General features: G+C 42.5%; 3 protein-coding genes across 4 annotated transcripts in view; all 3 read left to right on the top strand.

Moving 5' to 3' along the window:
- dph6 (diphthamine biosynthesis 6) overlaps positions 1–4,521 on the top strand; it is a 55,928-nt gene extending 51,407 nt beyond the window's left edge. For both annotated transcript variants that reach the window (XM_069152497.1, XM_069152498.1), the window contains one exon: positions 2,428–4,521. In XM_069152497.1, coding sequence (XP_069008598.1) covers positions 2,428–2,546 — 119 coding nt within the window. In that variant the 3' untranslated portion in view covers positions 2,547–4,521. The remainder of the gene's footprint in view (positions 1–2,427) is intronic.
- Positions 4,522–5,993: 1,472 nt separating this feature from the next.
- On the top strand, positions 5,994–10,166 carry LOC138200075 (zinc finger protein 585A). The gene is made up of 2 exons (XM_069152500.1): positions 5,994–6,144; positions 6,533–10,166. The coding sequence occupies exon 2, from the start codon at positions 6,589–6,591 to the stop codon at positions 9,892–9,894; it is 3,306 nt and encodes a 1,101-aa protein (XP_069008601.1). The 5' UTR covers positions 5,994–6,144; positions 6,533–6,588; the 3' UTR covers positions 9,895–10,166.
- Positions 10,167–10,200: 34 nt separating this feature from the next.
- aqr (aquarius intron-binding spliceosomal factor) overlaps positions 10,201–19,807 on the top strand; it is a 52,603-nt gene continuing 42,996 nt past the window's right edge. The window contains exons 1-14 of the mRNA XM_069152499.1: positions 10,201–10,459; positions 10,840–10,953; positions 11,198–11,254; positions 12,118–12,158; positions 12,382–12,417; positions 12,510–12,630; positions 12,760–12,900; positions 13,535–13,603; positions 13,767–13,867; positions 13,985–14,061; positions 14,948–15,012; positions 17,113–17,229; positions 17,347–17,460; positions 17,646–17,749. Coding sequence (XP_069008600.1) covers positions 10,870–10,953; positions 11,198–11,254; positions 12,118–12,158; positions 12,382–12,417; positions 12,510–12,630; positions 12,760–12,900; positions 13,535–13,603; positions 13,767–13,867; positions 13,985–14,061; positions 14,948–15,012; positions 17,113–17,229; positions 17,347–17,460; positions 17,646–17,749 — 1,127 coding nt within the window. The 5' untranslated portion in view covers positions 10,201–10,459; positions 10,840–10,869. The remainder of the gene's footprint in view (positions 10,460–10,839; positions 10,954–11,197; positions 11,255–12,117; positions 12,159–12,381; positions 12,418–12,509; positions 12,631–12,759; positions 12,901–13,534; positions 13,604–13,766; positions 13,868–13,984; positions 14,062–14,947; positions 15,013–17,112; positions 17,230–17,346; positions 17,461–17,645; positions 17,750–19,807) is intronic.

The following is a 19,807-nucleotide window of genomic DNA, read 5'->3' on the forward strand; positions in this document are numbered from 1 at the left end:
CTCCGTAAGGAATGAAATGTAAACAAATTCAATGATTAAAGAAATCCGTTATTTTACAAAGTAACCATCAAATTTGAATATGGTTTAATATGATTAGAGCTGAGGAGAACTTTGAAGGGATGCAACAATTCTCTGTGGTTTTGTTTTTCCGTGCAGCTTCTTTTATATACAAGAAATCACGTGATTTTGTTGTTGATATAGAAAAACTGCTTCAAGAAAAGTGAGCAAGTCCTCTGTGGCTCCACTGCACACACCAAGTCCCTCAGCCTCTCTCTTTATTGTCTTCGCACCAAATTAACAATTTTCGTGAGCCAAAACTGGCTAATTACCACCTCGTTTAGCGGTTAATTTGACCAGTTTGGAAGTCAGTGTAGCACAACTAAAAACTACTGGCTCTGGGCCTTGGTCACTGCTTAAAAGGCCCATAAAACCCAGCAGGCATCATCCATTCCATCCTTTTCCTTCCTCTCCACCCCAGCCTTCACTGACACACCTCCTTCTGTTCACTTACGATATTTATATGCGAATCAGTTCACACAGAAATGGCTGTTAACGTTTAGCATAAAAAGGGTGTTGCGGGTATTAGTGAAGGTTTGGTTTTAAAAACACCGAGTTTTAACCGCAGCCTTTTCAGCTCCCCGTGTGTTTGCCGTGAAGCAGAATAATGGCCGGTCCTCTTGGGTAGATGGTTTAGTCCCATCTTATGCTAATGTGATGGCTTTTTGAATCTTCCAACCTCTGTCCAATGGGCCTCTCAATGAGGCTCCCCGGGTTGTCCAAAGGGGGGCTGAGAGACCCAGGGAAAGGGACTGGGAAGCGGTCGCAGGATTTTTGTTTGCTTTTACAGAAGCATTTATGTGGGATTGGAGGGAAGCGGTCTGTGTTTTTGCTCGTTTTTAACTTAAAAAAAAGAACACAAAATTGCATGGTCATTCATGTCACCTTCACCCCCCTCATTCATGCATAAGCAGGCACGTCTGTGTGCACAGACACTGAAAGAGATCCTCAAAGAGAGAAAGCGCAATTATTTCCCATCCGTTGGTACAAAGATTAAAACATCCTGACATAAAACAGGCGTAGTGCGCAAGGTGTGATGAAGGGTGTGTTTCTTCTCTTAATAAAACCATCCCCTGTCTGTGATCTCTGGAGCTCGTTCAGTTGTCAGCTAGCCACCTCCAGAGGATCCTGCTTCCCAGGGTGTGCCGCATGCTCTGATAACACATATTTAGGATTTTAATGCCCTCCAAAAAAGGCCCTTTGTGCTGTGGGGGCATTTTAAGCTGTAGTGCATATTAGCTAATTAGGGTGTGGGGGCTCTTTGTAGGGATGTTTGGCATGCTGCGTGTGCTTCAAATCAAAGAGAATGAGGCTTATTTAATGGCTCCTGTAACCTCTACGTCCTGATTTATTTTTTCTATAAGCTCGCACAAATGTCAGAGAGAGTACCAAAGTACTAGTAGAGGTTATTAAAAGAGCATTCGTGTGTGTTTGTCCACTGAGACTCGAGATAAGTGATCAGGAATTACATTTTGACGTGCATTCTGTTGGACAGATGTCATTGTGAATGTAACTGGATTGACATTCGTAATAGTGATAGCACTGTGACGCAGCAGGCTTTCCCACGTGTGTAACTCCGTTGTGACCACGATGCCAGATCACAGTGACCACACCCAAGTCCCGTTCCAACACGCTGGTAAAATCAGAAGAAATAAGGCGGGACAGTCGACCGTGAGACAGGAACACTTGTGACCAATTAGTGCACAGAGCAGCAGAGGGAAGGGCAACATCCCAGCTGGCTGCTGCTAAATAGACAGGCTGTCATCGAGACCGGGCTCCGAGACACTCAATGAATTCTCACATGTCCACTGTCCGTCTGTAGTCGGGCCACACACGCGCGCGCGCGCGCGCGCGCGCACACACACACACACACACACACACACACACATACACACACACACACACACACACACACTAACAATGTCTCTCATCCCCAGTAAAGCTGAGTGGCAGTCCCAACACAGCTTCCTAACATCCCAACTCAACAGGACAGAGGATCAATTCCACTGGATACCCCCAACAAGCTGCTCAATTGTCCAAAAGGGCAAATTGAGAACTCCCCCTTCCTTATGTGTGCATGTGTGTTTGGGCATAAATGGCTCAATGTGCAAATTTGGGAGAGGAGGCCGAGAGTTCAGTTCTTGCTGACCATATGTCTGCACTGCAGGGAGATGAACGGGGTGGGGGAGAGGGGCTGCAATCTGCCAAGTATTCAAGAAGGCCAATGATTTGTAAACAGGCCCTGTGTTGGCTGGTCAAAGGGTTAAGTGTCCCAGTGAGACAGCTACATGTCCAACTCGAGCTGAAGTTCTTATGAAACTCTTTGTCTTCTCTCACCCCTTTATCTCCCTCCCCACCTCCGCCTTGCAGGGCTCGAAGAAAGTTTGAGAAGGTCCCTCGCGGAGTCCGGTCCATCCGTGGCCCTGGTTCCAGTCCTGGACTTGCCTGACTCCCAGATCTTCCACCTGTCCTGCTGGCTCAGTTTATAGAGACACAGCCAGAGCCAACAACCAGACTCCAGCCATCCACAGCACTGGAATTCATCGGGGCTTTTCTGGAGGAACGACTGTGACAGTCCAACACCTAATAACTTCCAGTGGGACATCAGTGACTGTGGAACAGAAAAACGGCATAACTACTCATTAACATTGACTGCAGTGCAGCTGATTGTTGAAATGCAAAGCCATATGTATCTCCAAGTGGTTTTGACAGCGTGCGGTTTGGAGTATGTGTTTATTCCACTTCACACGCCAGAACTTGGGCCAATAATCCACTTTGTCCTCTACTGGAGTTGTTGAGTGCAGCAGCTGTTACTCTACCTCTGAGACGAATCTTGCGGAACGTCTATAACCTAAAGCTACATAGCAGAGGAGTGGAGACCATAGTCTGCAAAGGGAGACACAGGCAGTGTCTCATTCCACGAGGCGATAAACTGTATCCCCTGATATCCCACTGTTTCTGCTGGAATGTCTCTTAGCACGCCAGCTACCACCCCTCATAAAGGCCTAGCACCACCGCTGACACCATCTGTTCAGTTGTAAACCTATAGATTTACTGTGTGACTGCTTTGTGGCCGTGTGTAATGTGTCGGGATGAGGTGAGTGTGTTTTGTCTCCCTCATGCTCCATAGGACTCAGGGTGTGTTATTATTGTGTAATAGGCAATCAGCGCCAAGCACCTGAAAAGATTAAGCCTCTTTATGTTTTCTATTGATTCTAAGGCAGCCTGGTTAATAGGAGAAGAACGCCACCACACACCGCTGCAGGGCGAGTGTGTGTGTGTGTGTGTGTGTGTGTGTGTTTGTGATTGTGTTGGGCGGTTGTCAGTGGACACAGGGTGACAATGTGGGAAGAAAATAACACTATTAACCATTGCTCCTGGAACATTTCTTTTCTCAAAGATCATGAACCGTATTGATGATCTGAGTTGGAATGCATCTTCACTCCGGCTATTCTCTTCATCGCGCCTGTGATGGCATCGGAGTGGAGTGGGCGATATTGATCTTCACCCACCACAATGTTGTTTTGATTGTTGTTTTAAAAAATTGAACAATAGAGGGAGCCAATAGAGCCTGAAGATTTTTATTGAGGGAATGAAAAAGCATAAACAAGCAATTATTTATGAGAGCGAGCAAGCCAATGCCCCATAAATATACAGTGTGTGTTAATGTTCACTTGTTTAGTTTTAAAGAGCCCCACCAGAGGGAGGGTCTGCATTTTTGAATGACAGAGATATCAAATCAGCACCAACATTTGGGTGTTCTTTATACATTGTTTTCATTCTGTACTTCTACATAAATTGCATCCACAAATACTTGATTATATTTAAATGTTTTCAATAAATGTAGCTGTTTTAAAGCCACAGATCTGGCAAAAATGCAAAGCCAAAGTAAAATGTTTCCTTTGTCAATTGTCTTTGTTGTTTGTTTGTTTTTTCTGAACGTGTCTGACAGCTTGAATGCCAATCAGCCTGTTGTCAATTAAAACTGTGCTGAGAAAACATGCACGCTCAGCACTGTCCCTTATTTACTGGTTCATAAGGAAGATTGAGAATTGTTCAAATTAAGCAATGAAAAATTTTGAAACGGCACACGTCAGCCTATGCAAATCTGTTTCAATTACACATCATATAAGCACTGGCTTTAAATTTATTGTTACAACACAAAGATTTTCAGCTCTTTTTGACAGTGGAACAACAACAACAGCAGCAGCAACAGTGCAATAAATCACACATAGCCACCTACACATTAAAATACAAGACTCAGCTTTTCAGTAAACACATTAGCACGGCCACTAGAATTCATTGCGCAGCGACCACTTGTCGATCACACACTAAACATTACATTTTGTCTTTCAGCGGACATGTTTTCATACAGACGCAGGCAAAGCCACAAGTATATATTCACAACCTCATCATAACCGATGTGATGGCCTTTGGCCGACACACTTCTTTGCGTCCTTACCACTGTGCTCCCTCACAAGATGAATAAAGACAGGGTGACATTTATTTTTTCTCGTGTTTTGTCAAATGTACATTTTCTACAAAGCTGACCTGCAACCACTCCGCAAACAAACTGGCTGTTGTGGCTAATATTGTCCTTTGTGTGCAGTGTGCCAGCCTGCGGCCCTTGTCATTGTGGCCTTGCACATGGACTTTAACTGTGTGTTTCTTCCTTTAGGCAAAACCGGCTGATGTGTGTGACTCTCTTTCCCCACAGCAGTGGGCTACAGTAGAGGAGTCCAGCTCCGGAGCGGCCTAGCCGCATTACACGCCTGCTCACATTGTAGTCCGCCTGCATCACTGACTGTGGTTTGTTTGTTTTCATGTTTGAATCCGTTTTGTTTTATAATGTATTGTTTTCTTCCCTTGACGTATTGTGAAAGCATGTCTTTATGGTCACAGCACTGGCTTACAGAAACTTTCTCCATCTGCCGCACTGGCGAGCCAACACATGCTATTGAATGGTGTCTGCCGCCCTCTCGTGGTCAATGTAAACACTGCAATTCAAACACGTAAAAGCTTTCAGTTCTACTTGTACAGTATTTAACATCATAGCTTGAGTAGAATCATTTGTAATTTAAGACAAGCAACATAAGATGTATAATTATCTTATTATGATCTTAATGATAATGAGCCAGCATGTGAAAAAAACAATAACACGAGGACTCAAACACTTTAATGAAATGCAGATCTGAACAATCTGTTAATCTGTCTTTTTTTCTATTTTATCAGTTCCTCATTTGCTAAATAAATTGAATTGTTTGTGTGGTCAGACCAAAGCCCAAAGATAATCACAGTGATATTAAACAGAAAAGGACACTCACTTTTGAAAATGTGGAACAAAATTGTGGGTATTTTTGTTATATCAAATTTAATCCATAATTAATTGTCAACATTGTTGGCAATTCATTTTCTGTTGATCGACTCATCAATTAATAGTCTGATAGTTGCATCCAGCCCTAGAGGCCTAGTGGCATTCCTGTATTGTGCAGCCTCCTTTAAAAAAGGTGGAAGCCAGATTTACAAAATTTGTACAGAGGTATGACTACTCTTAAATTGACAATATTCTATGTTGTTGACCAGAGTTAGAAACATGCAGGTCTTGAGTTTTTCCTTAATATATTTATAAAAAAAATTTGTTTTTGAGCAACATTTAATAATTTTCTATTTGTAGCACATCGTTTGCAGGGCTGTTTTTTTTTTTTTTTTAATAATAAACTATGGGTAGCTTTATCATTTTAATATAATTATATAACATAGCATATCCTTTATCAATCCTAGGGAGAAAAAAAATCACGAAAACAACGTATAATAATCTATATACTATTCATAATATTCACGGATTGAGATGTCCTCACATCTGCAGGTCTGCCACGGATCGGAACCTTAAATCTTTGTTTCCCACGGTGCGATTTTAAAGATGTACGCACGTCCCCTCCGGGGTGACGTCAGATGTTATGTTATCGTTAGCAACGAAGCTAATTAGCCGCACACATTCTCACAAATAGTTGCGAAAGGACCCCAAACGTACGAAGTATCGTTCACTCATGGACCAACGAAGCTTCGGGGGTTCAGCTGGTCAAAAAGGTTTGTTGCAAATTGTCGGCTCTGTTGTCACCGCGTTTGATAAATCCCTGTGTTTTTGGTAGGTGTTAGTTTCACGTTTGGAAAATAAGGTGTTGCTTTTTTTTTTTTTTTTTTTTCCAGAAACATGTTGTAGGGGATATCGATATTATACACTAGTTTAAATTCAGTTTAAACAATCTCTTTTTTTATATATATATATATATATATATATATATATATATATATATATATATCACGTGACGTTTTAAATCACTTTTAGTTACTATATAACCACAATGTAATCACTGATGTCAGAAGCACTCAATTGCCTGCTCGAATTTTAACGCCATATATATATATACATATATATATATATATATTTATTTATTTTTTTGTGCCTTTTGTCCAGTGAGAGATTCACCGACTGGAAGAAAAAAAAAAAATCACTGAGGTGGTGATTTGAAAATGCATCGCTGCGCTGTGTGTCCCAAATCTTTCCCGTCACCGTATAAACTCCAACGACATCACGTCATCCACACCGGTCAGAAGCCGTTCGCGTGTAACGCGTGCGGAAAAGCCTTCACGCAGTCTGCGCATTTGAAAACGCACCTGGAGAAAGTCCACCGTTCAGGGCTTCCAAAAGAGTCTCCGCGGGATGGGATTTTAACGGAGAACCGACCGAGCTGTGTGGAAGCAGCCGCGGGGATCGACGCTCACGGCAGGAGTCATTACAACACACTGCCATCGACCGCGCCGTCCTCTGTGGCCTCTCGGTGGAATCCGGACATTGGGACTGATGAATTTGTTCATAAAATTGGGAACCCACCTGAAAATATGCCACATGATGGCTCGGCGACATCGTATATTGTGGGTCCGGTGCCTCCTGAGCGAGTTGATTTTGCAAACATGGACGCGTCTGTGAAATACTCACCGAATGGATATACGTGCAAAGTCTGCTTCAAGTCGTTTTCCTCACCTCTTCAGCTTTGGATTCACTCCCCAACTCATAACAAACCAAAACAACGTGAAAGTGATGGAGGGTGGCATCAGATTTCTTCGAAAACGACAAATTCGAGAGTGCGCTTGGTGTTGCCAGAGCTGACCTCCAGGAAAAGCAAAGTCACTCTGAAACACGAGTGTCCCAAATGTCTCAAAACCTTCTGTTCGCCGTCCAAATTGCGAAGGCATTTTCTTATTCATACAGGACAGAAACCCTACTCGTGTACGATCTGCTGGAAGGCCTTCACGCAGAAGGTACACTTGAAATCCCATTTAAGTGTCTCGAATAAATGTTCGCTTTCTGCAGGTATTGCACAGAAAAAGCAGAAACTTTGTAATGGGAGTCAAACCTCAGATTCGCAGCCTCCGTCATCATTTCAGCAACAACCCATCCATCGCGCTCCTGTGAATTCCTCAGTGGAGCTGGAGCTGCAGTGTAAAATAAGCGTAAATGCTGTGCAGGACCTGAAGGACACTGAAATCAAGTCACATGCGGTCGTAAAACCAGAGCAGCCCTTAAATTCAAGTATTTGTCATAAGTTGAATGAACAAGAGCAGCAACACACGAGCCGTAAAGGCTTGAAACCGTTCCGGTGTGGGATGTGCAGCAGATCGTTTCGGTTGGAAGTTAATTTAATACGACATCTCAAAATTCATCGGGACCGAAGAGAATCAGGAAGTCCGACCCGTGTGAAAAACATTAATAATGTGAAAATGTCCAATTCTGAAGCGGTAAATCGTTCACCTGACTCCGGCATCGCCCTGAACATCGCTGTTAAACCAGAAACGTGGGGTGGAATTAATACTGATTACGATGGAGCTCTTCCTCAGGATGCTGGCTGGATTGCGTCAGCAGAACATCAGAAGGAAACCCTCTACTCCACCGGCAAGCAGCTGAGAATGAACGCTTTACATCAGTGCCATACATGTTCAAAATGCTTTCCTTCTTCGTCAAAACTTCAGAGACACATAATGACTCACACTGGGCAAAGGCCTTTTGGCTGTGAGATATGTGGAAAGAAATTCCGCCAGAAAACACACCTGAGGGTCCATTGGCGCACTCACATGTGGTCTAGGTATCACAAACAGCGGTCAATGTATATCAACCGGCCGCCTTCCAGAGTTGGCGGGTTTAACACAAAGATGGCAGCGGACGTCCCAGTTCGGGCAAGGTTATTGCAAAAGAAAGATTTTCAGAGAGACAGTGATGCAGTCTCTGTGCCGCACACGGATCAGACCTCTCTGACAAGTGCGCTAACTAACGACAACAGAGAACCGGAGAACAAACTGTTGCTGCACACGTCGAAGGAAAAGGAGGTTGTGCACACGGGAGAGGTCTCCGAATTGCGTGTGAAAAGGACACAGACTGCGAAATCAAAGCAAAATACGGGCAACGTACGACACAAGTGCCACCAGTGCCTCAAGTGTTTTCCGAGTGCCTCTAAATTACAACGACATGAGATGGTACACACAGGTTTGAAACCATTTCACTGTCCTGTTTGTAGGAAGTCATTCAGACAAGCTTCACATCTGAAAACCCATGAAAGCACCCACTTAAAGATGAACCCATACAGGCCGCTCAGCCAGCAGGGCATCATCAGAAAAGGGGGAGCGAAGAATCAACAGCAGATTTATCCCAGGATCACTGTTCGTATCCCATCTCGGAAAAAGTCCGTGAACACGGAGTCTCCTCTTTCAAGTTTTCCACTTGTCAGTTATGGAGTAAACGCACTACCCTGCAGCAGGCGCGATAGATCCGCCCCAGAAGTGAACAGCCTCTTCAAGGACAACTCTAAAAGTAACACAACTTGTGAAAAAACGAAGCGTCACATATGCAGAATATGCTCCAAGAACTTCACCTCCCCGTACAAGCTCTCGAGGCACTTGGTGACTCACTCGGGGATAAGGCCATACAGGTGCGCTTTGTGCGACAAAGCCTTCACTCAAAAGGGTCATCTGAAGGTTCATGAGCAAAGATGCAGACAAAGTAACAGGAGCTCAGATTGCATTCAAAGCGAGGTGATGCACAGCCATCAGCTACGGGACGAGTGCAGCGAAAACCTTACCGACCGTACAGATTTCAACGTGAATGCAACGACAGAACAGCAGGAGACACAACATACCGGTGTTGGTCATTACCCGTGTATCGATACAGATTTAGTTTATGGCTCAGAGGCAATAGACACTGAATGGCTGGCAGTGACAGACGTTGGCTTGAAAGAGGAGAATTTTGAATCGGAGGAAAAGCAAAGAGAAAACTGTAATCTGGCTACAGATTATGATAGTTATTCATTCTCCTCTGAACTCGCCTTTGAAATTAATAACATTGTCCAAAATCAAAACATGGCAACTCCGCTCGTGCCACATCAGCACGAGGGTGATGCACGTAACGAAGAAATATCACGTCAGCCTATTTCAGAAAGCAACCAGGTGTTCAGTGGTGAATTTGAGAGCTCCGTGGTCGATAATCAAATGCAGCCAAACGACTACTGGTGCGAACCGCTAACCGTGCTCGAGTGTGACAAGTGCACGACAAGTTTTGAGAGTGAACTCGATCTTAAGCAACACATTTGTTCAACTCATGATCAATTTCGAACGACAGAGTCAGCCCATAAGAATCATTGTGACATTTGCTTCAAAACGTTTGTGTCTCCCTCTAAGCTTAAAAGGCATTATCTTGTCCATACAGGCCAGAGGCCGTTCAGGTGTGGCATTTGTGGCAAAGCTTTTACACAGTCCGCACATGTCAGAACACACCAGCTGACTCATTGACAGTCAAAACAATGTTGTTTAACGGTGGATTTTTGTATTTAACATGGCTTGTGTCGGTATTTGAATCATTGTTTATCATTATTAATCATTATTGTGTGTATAAAGTATGTCATAATTTTAACATGTTTTTTTTTAAATATTTGATACAATTTGAAATGTGTTCTTTTTGGTATTGTTTACGTCTTTGTTAGATTTATTCAGGTGTACATTTATTGACATAGCAATTTCTAATTTTTTTTTATAATAAACTATACTCTTGTGGTATTTGACTCAAAATATGTTCCATACGTGTTTTTTCTTGTGCTGTCTTTAAAAAAAAAAAATGTTGACTAAACTTACACAAAGTTTATACAGATGATAGTTGTCGGCAGATGTTGTCACAAATAGGAAACCGGAACGGAACGAAGCGGAACGAAAGAAAGGCTTTTTTTTGTTTGTTTCCGGGGCCGGCAAAAAGGGACGTACCCATTCGAGGAAGTCAGTCGCACACAGCGCGTTTTGGTTGTGTACATGCTCAAACAAACTGTCAAGCGGCAGTTGTACTCATGCTGGATTAAATATCAAGGTCAGTGAACTTCCTTTGTCACATATTTCGGTAACGTTACACCAGATCAGTAACAGCAATGTTATCAAACTGAGTCATGCGTATTGTTAGTTGTGCTAATTAGCTTAGCTCACCTCATTGTGAAAGCTAACATTCAGACGTAAGACGCCGATAAGACGTTTATTAAAGTATCGGACCGGAAACTTGGAACTGCACATACTCCCGCTCTTTACCAATTAACTTACCTTACTAAACTTTTAAACTGAGCTTTCTAACTTTCTTACTACTACTTTCTGCATTTGTACTGCCGGCCCGTATTTTTAAAGTCGTTTTGTTGGCTCGCTTCTGCAGCTCTCAAACAATAAATTCTCTCTATTCTCTATTTATTTATTTTTTTTTAGTTCCCACAGTCGTCGTCGTAGCCGCTTGAGATGGCCACCACGGAGAAAGAAACCCCCGCTAAAAAGGCTGCAGCGCCGTCTGTGTCTCAGATAAATGCCGAATATGTCACGCAGGTAATCACACCGATTAAACACTCCGTCTGTGGTTCAGCAGTGTGTTGTAGTCTCCCCGTGCAGAGTACACCTGTAAAATCACGATTAGTTCATCAGAATTGCAAAAAAGACAACTTCCCCAGTCCTCCACTTATACACCGACCTGTAATCATTTGTACTTCCTGTGTTGATTAATTACCGTTGTTTGTTAATGCTGCTGCTGCCAGTTTGAATCGTATTAATGCTTTTCTTGTCTTTCTTTCAGTTGGCCAATAAATATTGGGCTCCTCATGCAAAGAATAAACTACCATTTGACCCAAAGGTGAGTTGTAAGCGTCTCTCTGCATCTTGGAAGTGTTAAGTGTACGAGGTTGGATCCAAAAGTTTCGACCCGGCTTCTGTTGCGCACAAACGGAGCATCGTGACGTGCAGGAGGAAGATGTAATCTTTCTAAATGTTACAAGTTACGTCGTTAGATCAAATCGGCACCTGAGTTGCACATGTTTTTGTGACCTTTGGCATCTGTGCATTTGCGATTTCACCATGGACCCGAAACTTGAGCAGAGAGTGCACATCAAATGTTGTGTCAGATTTTGAGGGATGAATTCACAGCACACTCCCCCACGATGGTCAAAGAATATACCCACCCGGTTGTGCTCCTGACCTGAATGACCTTCTTCGGTCTTCAACAGCGACGTTCTACCCCTCTTGAGACATGAATGGCCCTCAAAACACCTCGCCAGCTGGTTTCTTCGTCGCTGTAAGCATATTGAAGCATTTCAAGGATCTCTGCTGCCGGTTTCCAGAGTTTGACACGGAATGTTACGTAAACGCTCTGCTCGGATCAATGGTGAATTCACAAATGGGCGTGTAATACTGCTCACAAAAACATGTGTAACTCGGGTGCTGATTCCACTGCTCCTATTGTAGCTTATTCACAAAGCTATAACAGGAGCAGTTTTAGAATGTTTTGCTTGCCCCTCATATATGTTTTACAGTTGAACTACTTCAGTTCCAAACATCTCACACGGTATCCAATATTCATCATGCTGTTCACCAAAATGTCTTTCCATCATCATCGTTATGTTTCACACAGTAAAATGGTCGAGAGGTGTATAGTGACAGTGAACTCTACCTTACGCAGAAACTCGTGTTTTCAACATGACATGTTTCCTGTTTCTTTAGGTGATGGAGGATGTTTATGAAAAAGAGATTCTCAAGTCCAAGTAAGTGAATGTACAGCAAATTAACTGCCATTTTTTATGTTATGAAAGCTAGGCCAGTTTATTTCTATAGCACCATTCAGACTCTGCTTTACAAAGGCATAGGAATACATTCATGTTAAGATATTAAGAAGAAATTAAAATTGCATTTAAAATACAATAAAAACAAGGAAGTTACACTTTTTACTCGTATCTGCTTATGACCTTCTATCTTGTATTTTTTCAGATTTGCCATCAGGAAAATTATGCTGCTTGAATTCAGGTGAAATATTTTACTTCTTCCTCTTTACTCTACTTATCGAGCAACACCAATTGGTGGATAGATATTAATTTATCATTTTTCTCATCTTTTAGCCAATACCTTGAAAACTACCTGTGGGTGAACTACACTCCCGAGGTGTCCAGCAATGCCTATCTAATGTCCATTTGCTGCATCGTCAATGAGAAGTTCAGAGAGAATGTTCCAGCTTGGGAGGTGAAAAAAAAAAAAAAATCAAGTAGTTTGTCTTGTAGTTATAAAATCTTCATTCACAACCTCTGCAGCTACCATTCAAGGTGATGGATTTGTACAACGTTATCTTTTCTATTGCATGGTGTTTGTCAGGTGTTCAAGAAGGAGCCCAGCCATTTCCCATTCTTCTTCAAATGTGTGATGGAAGCTGTGCTGGCTGGCGAGGGGGCGGGTCTTACTCTGAAGGAACAAACCGTGCTACTGGTCTTCCTGGATCACTGCTTCAACAGTCTGGTGTGTAACATTATTCGAAAATCCAATGACTAACCCGCTGGAGAAGGGAGTTTTATTTTGCGACCAGCAAGATAAATGAGCATGGTTGTATTCATGCCAATACATAGAGCACTGGTAGTCATCAGCTTGTATTTTTATTAGTATATGTGGTTTAAAGCAGTTGTTAATGCAGCAGTCTCAGGACCAACACTTTTCTTAAATCGTTAAGTTGTGACCCAATTTTTTTTTTAATCAAATTTCTTTCATTGAGATATATTGCCTTAGTACATAATGCGTTCATGCCTTCCATAATAATGGAAACAATGCTGAAGTGTTTTACTAAAGATATGTGAAATTTAAGGCAATTATTCGTAATGCCCACTAGGTGGCAGTAGCAGACAAGGCAGTACAGACTAGGCCAGCTCTCTGTATCCTCTACAGCTGCGATAAACCACAGGGAAGCACTGCAGATGTCTCACTTAAAAATCTGCTGTGATAGCCTGCTGCTCTTTGATTATATCCCATAAAGGCCTCTAAATATTTTAGTTGCAGACTTTTATTAGGGGCCCAAGTGTAATGAAAATCTGTCATGCACAGTACATTTTGACAACTCCCTCTCTCGTTCTTTTTCTCCCTCTGTGTGCCTCCCTCCCAGGAGGTGGATTTGATCAGAGATCAGGTGCAGCAGCTCATCTCTCTGCCCATGTGGATGTGCCTCATACCAGTAAGATGTCAAACTATTACTCTAATTAAACTTCTGTGGTGGGTATTGGCACACCAAGTAATGATGTTGTTTTGATAATTTCATAGGAAAAAAAATTGGCTCCTTGCTGTGACACTAATCCTTATTTAAACTCTTGGCTGATTTGTTTCCGTCATGTTTGCAGTCCAGACTCCAACACGAAATGAAGAAAGTTCCAAAGCTGCGGAAGTTCTGGAATCTAATCAAGAAGAAATTTGATAAGATGGATGCTGACGCAGCTGAGCAGTAAATCATATTTTCTTTCCCCGAGTGTTCAGTAGATCTATACAGACTAAGACAAGATATTTGTATTGTATGAGTTTCTGAGCTCGATCTGATTTCAAGTCTTTCTGTCTTCCTCAGGGCAAAAAAAGAGAGAACCTTCCTCTCGGCTCTCATTAAAAAGTTTCTTGGAGTTCTCACGTCAATTCCACCATCAGGTAAATAGGATTCTTTTATTTCCCGTGGGAAATACTGCTGTTGTGTACAACAACTTAACGGAATTCCTTCAGCAGGAAGGATGATCAATCGATGTTGGTCATATTTTGATTAGGAAAAAGTATATCTTTGGTGACGGCCTCTGCCTCCAAATGTTTTGTGAATTTAGTGATCCCAGGTCACCGTCCCCGGGACTCTGGTCCCAAATCAGGTCTACATTTGCTTTCTCTGCCATTTCCAGCATGAGTAATGGACTTTGCCTTTTCTACAGCCCGCACCGCGTCAGAAACAGATATTGCCCATATGAAACCCAACATTTCCCTTTTTCATCACTGTTTCCGTTGCACTGCTCCCTTCTTTCTCGTGCAGCTGCCGAAGGAGCGTGTGCTCCAGCTGCCATACAGCCACTGGCACTGACTACTATGCTGTAATGCAGGCTGACATGCAGGCCCCCCACCTGAATGCTAAAAACAGAATATGTGTATTTGTGTGTTTAGATAGAATTCAAACCTGACGGATGAGATTACAATCTGCAGCCCAGCAGGATCCGCATCACTCTAATGCTTGCTGCATGCCTCTACTTTAAGTGTACACACCGCAGCATTGTTAATGAGGGCTGAGGTCCCAGCATGCTGCTGTGCTGGCCATGCAGCATCTTATAGTGAGGCTCACACACTCAGCATGGCACCTAGGTGTTGTCCACATGCGTTTGCTGTCCCCATGTCCTTGGTGAAAACTATACATCCTGCGCTACACGGCTACATCTACACTTCCCTGTTTTATTTTGTCTTTGTATGTTAATCAGATTACATTTGTCATTGGTAAAATGCATTTCCTAACCTGAGAAGAAGTGGTAACCTCCATGATGTCCTCCTTCATGGTCCACAGGGCCCGTATCCATGGACAAAGTGCATTACTGCGAGAGATTCATTGAACTCATGATTGATTTGGAGGTAAGACGTAACCTCCTGTTTCATAGCTTCATTAAGTAAATGTTCGAATATTTTTCTATTTGAACTTTGTCTCCCACGACTTGAAATTTACAATGAAAGATGATGCACTCAGTCTTCACACGGGCCAGTCAGCCACTCTTTTCCACTGTAATGACGGTCTACAGTATATTTGCTTCGTCATGGTATCCTGATGAAGGAAGCGGTCTAGACATCAGTTTTTGCAGAGCTCATTTCCCTTTTGTCCTTCACATTTATAGCTAACTCAGGTCAACAGACAGTGGATAACTGTTCAGTCCCGGCTCCACTCAGCGTGTTTCAGCCATTGCTGTCTGCAGAGCACGGCACAATTTTAAATGGAACTCTTTGACCAGAGAATGAGAAGGTTATTTTCAGCCTAATGGCTTTTGACTTGCGATAATGGTTTGGACCTGAGATCCAATTCATTTCTGGAATAATCCCAGTGTTTGCAGGAACTAGTCAAAATATGCCCTTCAGTATACTAAATGTAGTGAACATGTAGTACGCTGTAGATTATCACACAAAGTTCAAACAAACAACATGCATATGAATTGGGAAGGTATAATAAATACAATATTTAATTTTTTGGGAGGGGGCAGGAGGTCCCATTGGGGGTGGTGGGCCTTACATGAATAAAGGAAATAGCAAGGGATCCTCCAAATTGAAGTTTTTCTCCCTTATGAACGGTCCCTTTGCTCTAATGGGGGGGGGTCCGTGACCCTCCAGCCCCCCCCCCCCTCAATTTGATCTCTGGTTGTCATGCAGTGGAGTGTATTCTACATTGGGTTTAATGATGCATTGTTTTCAATCACCTCAGTTACAGTCATTGTGGCATCTTGGCGGTTCTGAAATTGCTCATAAATATTAGAAGAGTTTATGAATTATGAACACATTGGTTTGTTTAAAAAGAAATAATGAAGAAACAGGGAACTCGATGTTGTTTCAGAGAGCCAGCCTTGCCGATAAGGTTGGCGTAAAGATATAGTGTCACATAAATTTGTTCCTCTTGCTGCCCGAGCAGATCTCCTGTTACTAGCGACGGAGCTCAATAGATTTCATCTGGCTGTCTGCTGACAGGCTGGCCTTGCTGTTCCTGGCAGCGGCGAGTGGCCGGCCAGCTGACTGTCTCCAGAGATATCTCCTGTCCTTCAGCACTATCCTTTTACAAAGCCTCAGTTCCATGAAATCCATACTTCCCCCCTTATCTGATGACGACCTGAAAATTAATGCAGGGAAAAGATCCCCGTTATCATGGCTGTTTTATGCTGGCTGTCAGGGTTGTGTTGAGATCAAAGATGGTTGTTGGATATAAAGGTATCTGTTCTCGCAGTGTTTATGTATCACATGTCACGCCTGCTGCCTTTGAAGAGCAGTTTTCAATGAAAACAATCATATTTTGTTTTGTTTGTGTTTTGCGTTTCATATCCCGTTTCACAATGCTGTTTTTTTTTTTCTGGGCAGTTCTTTTCTCCTCCAGTCTGTACAGTGTGGTTTTTGTATGCATCAGTCAGTCAGCCTCTCACTCAGGCTGTCTGTTCATCAATGTCTTCAGAGTTTCTTTTGTTATATTCCAACTAAAGCACCTCTGTTATCTCAGTTTGACAGGTTTCCTCTGTTCTTGCCTTCATGTCATGTTGCTGTGCTGCAAACAACAGGCAGATAAATAATGACTGTAGAACTAGCTGAGCCAGGTTTCGCCCTGTCGTCTTCACGTCTCACTGTCAGTTTGCTTTGTTTTTGTATCACAACAACCGCAAAGCCAAGAAAAGAGCATTGATCAATAAGATGTATGGGAAATCATGATCCAGATGCTGGGAAATGTGGTTGTTCCTCAGTCAATTGATTTCTTTGAGCCCTGAGAGGTGTTCGGTCATACGATACCCAACTGTTGTTTTTTTTTCTTCTGTGATGTAGAACGATTTTCCTGCAAATCTTCCTCGAGTTATTTTCGTCCGATCTACTAAAATAGCATTTCCGCCCTCGATGTTTTTGCTCGTGAAATTCCTGTTACTATGTTGTTGTGATAACTTGGAGATCATGTAGTCCAGAGCTGCAAACATGGTGTCCCGTGTGTGTTTTTAGGCACTGCTGCCCACAAGGCGTTGGTTCAACACAGTGCTGGATGACTCTCATTTGGTGGTCAGCTGTCACCTTTCTAGCCTCCCCCAGAGAGAGAAGGAGGGGCACCTCTTCTGCCAGGTACAAGAAAACATGCATGTGCACTTGGATTGATAATATGTATGCACACAAGTTAAAATTGCATAGGATATTGTAAAATGTTTAGAAGTGACCGGTGATACTGTCTCATCTTTGTAGCTGCTGGACATGCTGAAGTTCTACACTGGTTTTGAGATCAGTGACCAGACAGGAAATGCCCTGACGGAGAAAGAGATGACCACTTTGCATTATGACAGAATCACCTCACTGCAGGTAAAAGAGGGACTTCTATTATCCTTGACTGTTTAACTCTGTTTAATATGTTTTTGCAGATCTTTTTTTTGTGTGTCACTTTTCTTTCCAATCTACTATATGTAAGTTGTTCGTTTTTACAGTGATGGGTTGTATTCAGACACCAGTCAGTTAAAGTGTTTTGCTTTGTGTTTTCTGTCTTGCAGAGGGCAGCCTTTGCTCATTTCCCAGAGTTGCACGACTTTGCTTTGTCCAATGTAGCTGCAGTTGACACAAGAGAATCCTTGACCAAACACTTTGGGCATCTCAGGTAAATAACACCCAGAAAATATCATGAAAACAAACAAACAAGTAACATGTCATCTGTCAGCGCAGAGATGGAGGAATGTGTGGTGGGAGGATACACATGACTGGATGATTACTACTAACCTTGCTAGCATTGGAGTGGTGTTTCAGCAAAGAGGAATAATTCCTGATGTGTACACTTTCTGCCTATTTCCTTACAGATAGTTCAAAAATCAGTTTTCTTTCCATTCTGCATCATGTTCAAGTATTTCTGAGCCTCAGAGGCTCCAACTTGCAATTTAAAGTCTGCTGCTAACATCTTGGTGCCAAATACTGATATTCCCCGTATCACCATAAAATCCCAGTTCAATTGCAGGAATATATGCACAGTTATCTGGCTCCTGTGCTGTAATATAACAGCACCACCCTTGCTGCCTGACTTCCCTGCTAAATGGCAGCAAGTGAACCCTTGAACAGGCAGCTGGTACCAGCCAGAGAGAGAGGCACGCCTCATTAATTTAATCGATTTGCAGTGGCTTGAGAATAAACTCTTTGAACAGCTGTGTTTGTCAGATCATATTAGCTCGCCAGAGAGCCAAAAAACACCCTCACTTTGATGAACTGGTCTGTGTGGGTGTGTTTTAACTTGTGCACGTGGGAATGGGAGCGAAAAGACATAGTCATTGTTAATTTGTAATTACTTCGCGGTCTAACCTTCCTTCACGTTAAATATCTGAATGACATTTTAAGATAACCGACCCTGAACTTGTACAAGGTCTTTCAATCAGACACTCTGAGTGACTGATGACTTATTTGTTTGTACACTATCATGTGATGTCTTTATTGGTCCTGATTGCTCTGAGGTGTTGGAATAACTCAATTTATTTTTGCTGTCCATGTTTCCATATTTTTGACTTGTGTGGTGGATTATAAATGCTAAAACCCCACACTAAGTTTCTTTGAGTCAGGCAGAGGGTTATGAGCCGAGCTGAGCTGAATCAGGTAAAGACTTAGCAGAACCATTTCGTGTCTTTCCAGAAGCTCTGCTCCTTTTCCCAGAATTAGGGTTTTGAATATAGCAGGAGCGGCATTGTTCTCTGCCCCACAACTGTCACCAAAGCGGCTCCTGGATAACTCAAAATATGCCGATCAGATTTAACGAGGCACTTTTCATCCAAACAACTCGCGCTAATGCCAGTTTATTCCAGCTGTGCTACCCATGAGCTTAGCTCCCAGTCACCCGCCGCTCTGAATTCATCTGCTAAGTCCCCCAAACACACAAACGCAGCATTATTGCATAGGCTGCCCACACTTAGACAAACCCATTCTCTCAAATATACACACTCATTCACATTCACACACACAGACACGCACTCATTCACACTCATACACTTCTTTCAGTTATGTAAAACATATTGGGTGTCATTTCAGGCCACAAAAAAAAAATTATTGAATGCATGATCAAAGGGAATGCATCATAGTGAAATGTTAGCAAAACCTGCAGGAATCATTCATTGCTACAGGAAATGTAAAAATAATTGGTGTAATTAGTAATGGAGATTATTTCTTCACTGTCTTGTCATTTAAAAGGATGTGTAGATTTGATCAACTCCACTTCTCATTGAATCTTGGTCACTATTCTGAAGGTATTATATTATGAAAGAAAACAAAATATGGTGAAAGCATACGCCACCTACAATTTCGGCAGATTTAGGCATCCTTAAAAACATGCATCATAGTTTTTTTTTTTTTTTTTTTTTTTAAAAACAACTTTAAAACAAGAAGAGGGTTTGTCAGGCTTGTGATATTATCTTATAATGTGATTGTGTGCACAAAAGTCTAGCTAACTTAATGAAAAGTGCCATGAACTGACCAGTAAATACAGACCAAATTATAGTGTATATATTAAAGTTGCAGTTTCATGGCTAAGACCAAATCTGTACATGGGTCTAGACAGCCTTTAGGCTATAGAGTAAAACTCACTGTAGACCGATTTCAGTTATGTCCTCATCTTCACCTTACCCTGCCAGTGGCTGAGCTGTCAGTCGTGACCTGGTCCAGTCATCTCTGTTACTCAGAGTGA

The sequence above is a fragment of the Embiotoca jacksoni genome, unplaced genomic scaffold (genome assembly GCF_022577435.1).
Source record: "Embiotoca jacksoni isolate LCO1_2020_lvr unplaced genomic scaffold, fEmbJac1.0.p SCAF_18, whole genome shotgun sequence".
Taxonomy (NCBI): Eukaryota; Metazoa; Chordata; class Actinopteri; family Embiotocidae; genus Embiotoca; species Embiotoca jacksoni.

Excerpts from the sequence above, each read along its gene's own strand:
- LOC138200075 (XM_069152500.1), top strand. The coding sequence starts at position 6,589 with ATGCATCGCTGCGCTGTGTGTCCCAAATCTTTCCCGTCACCGTATAAA.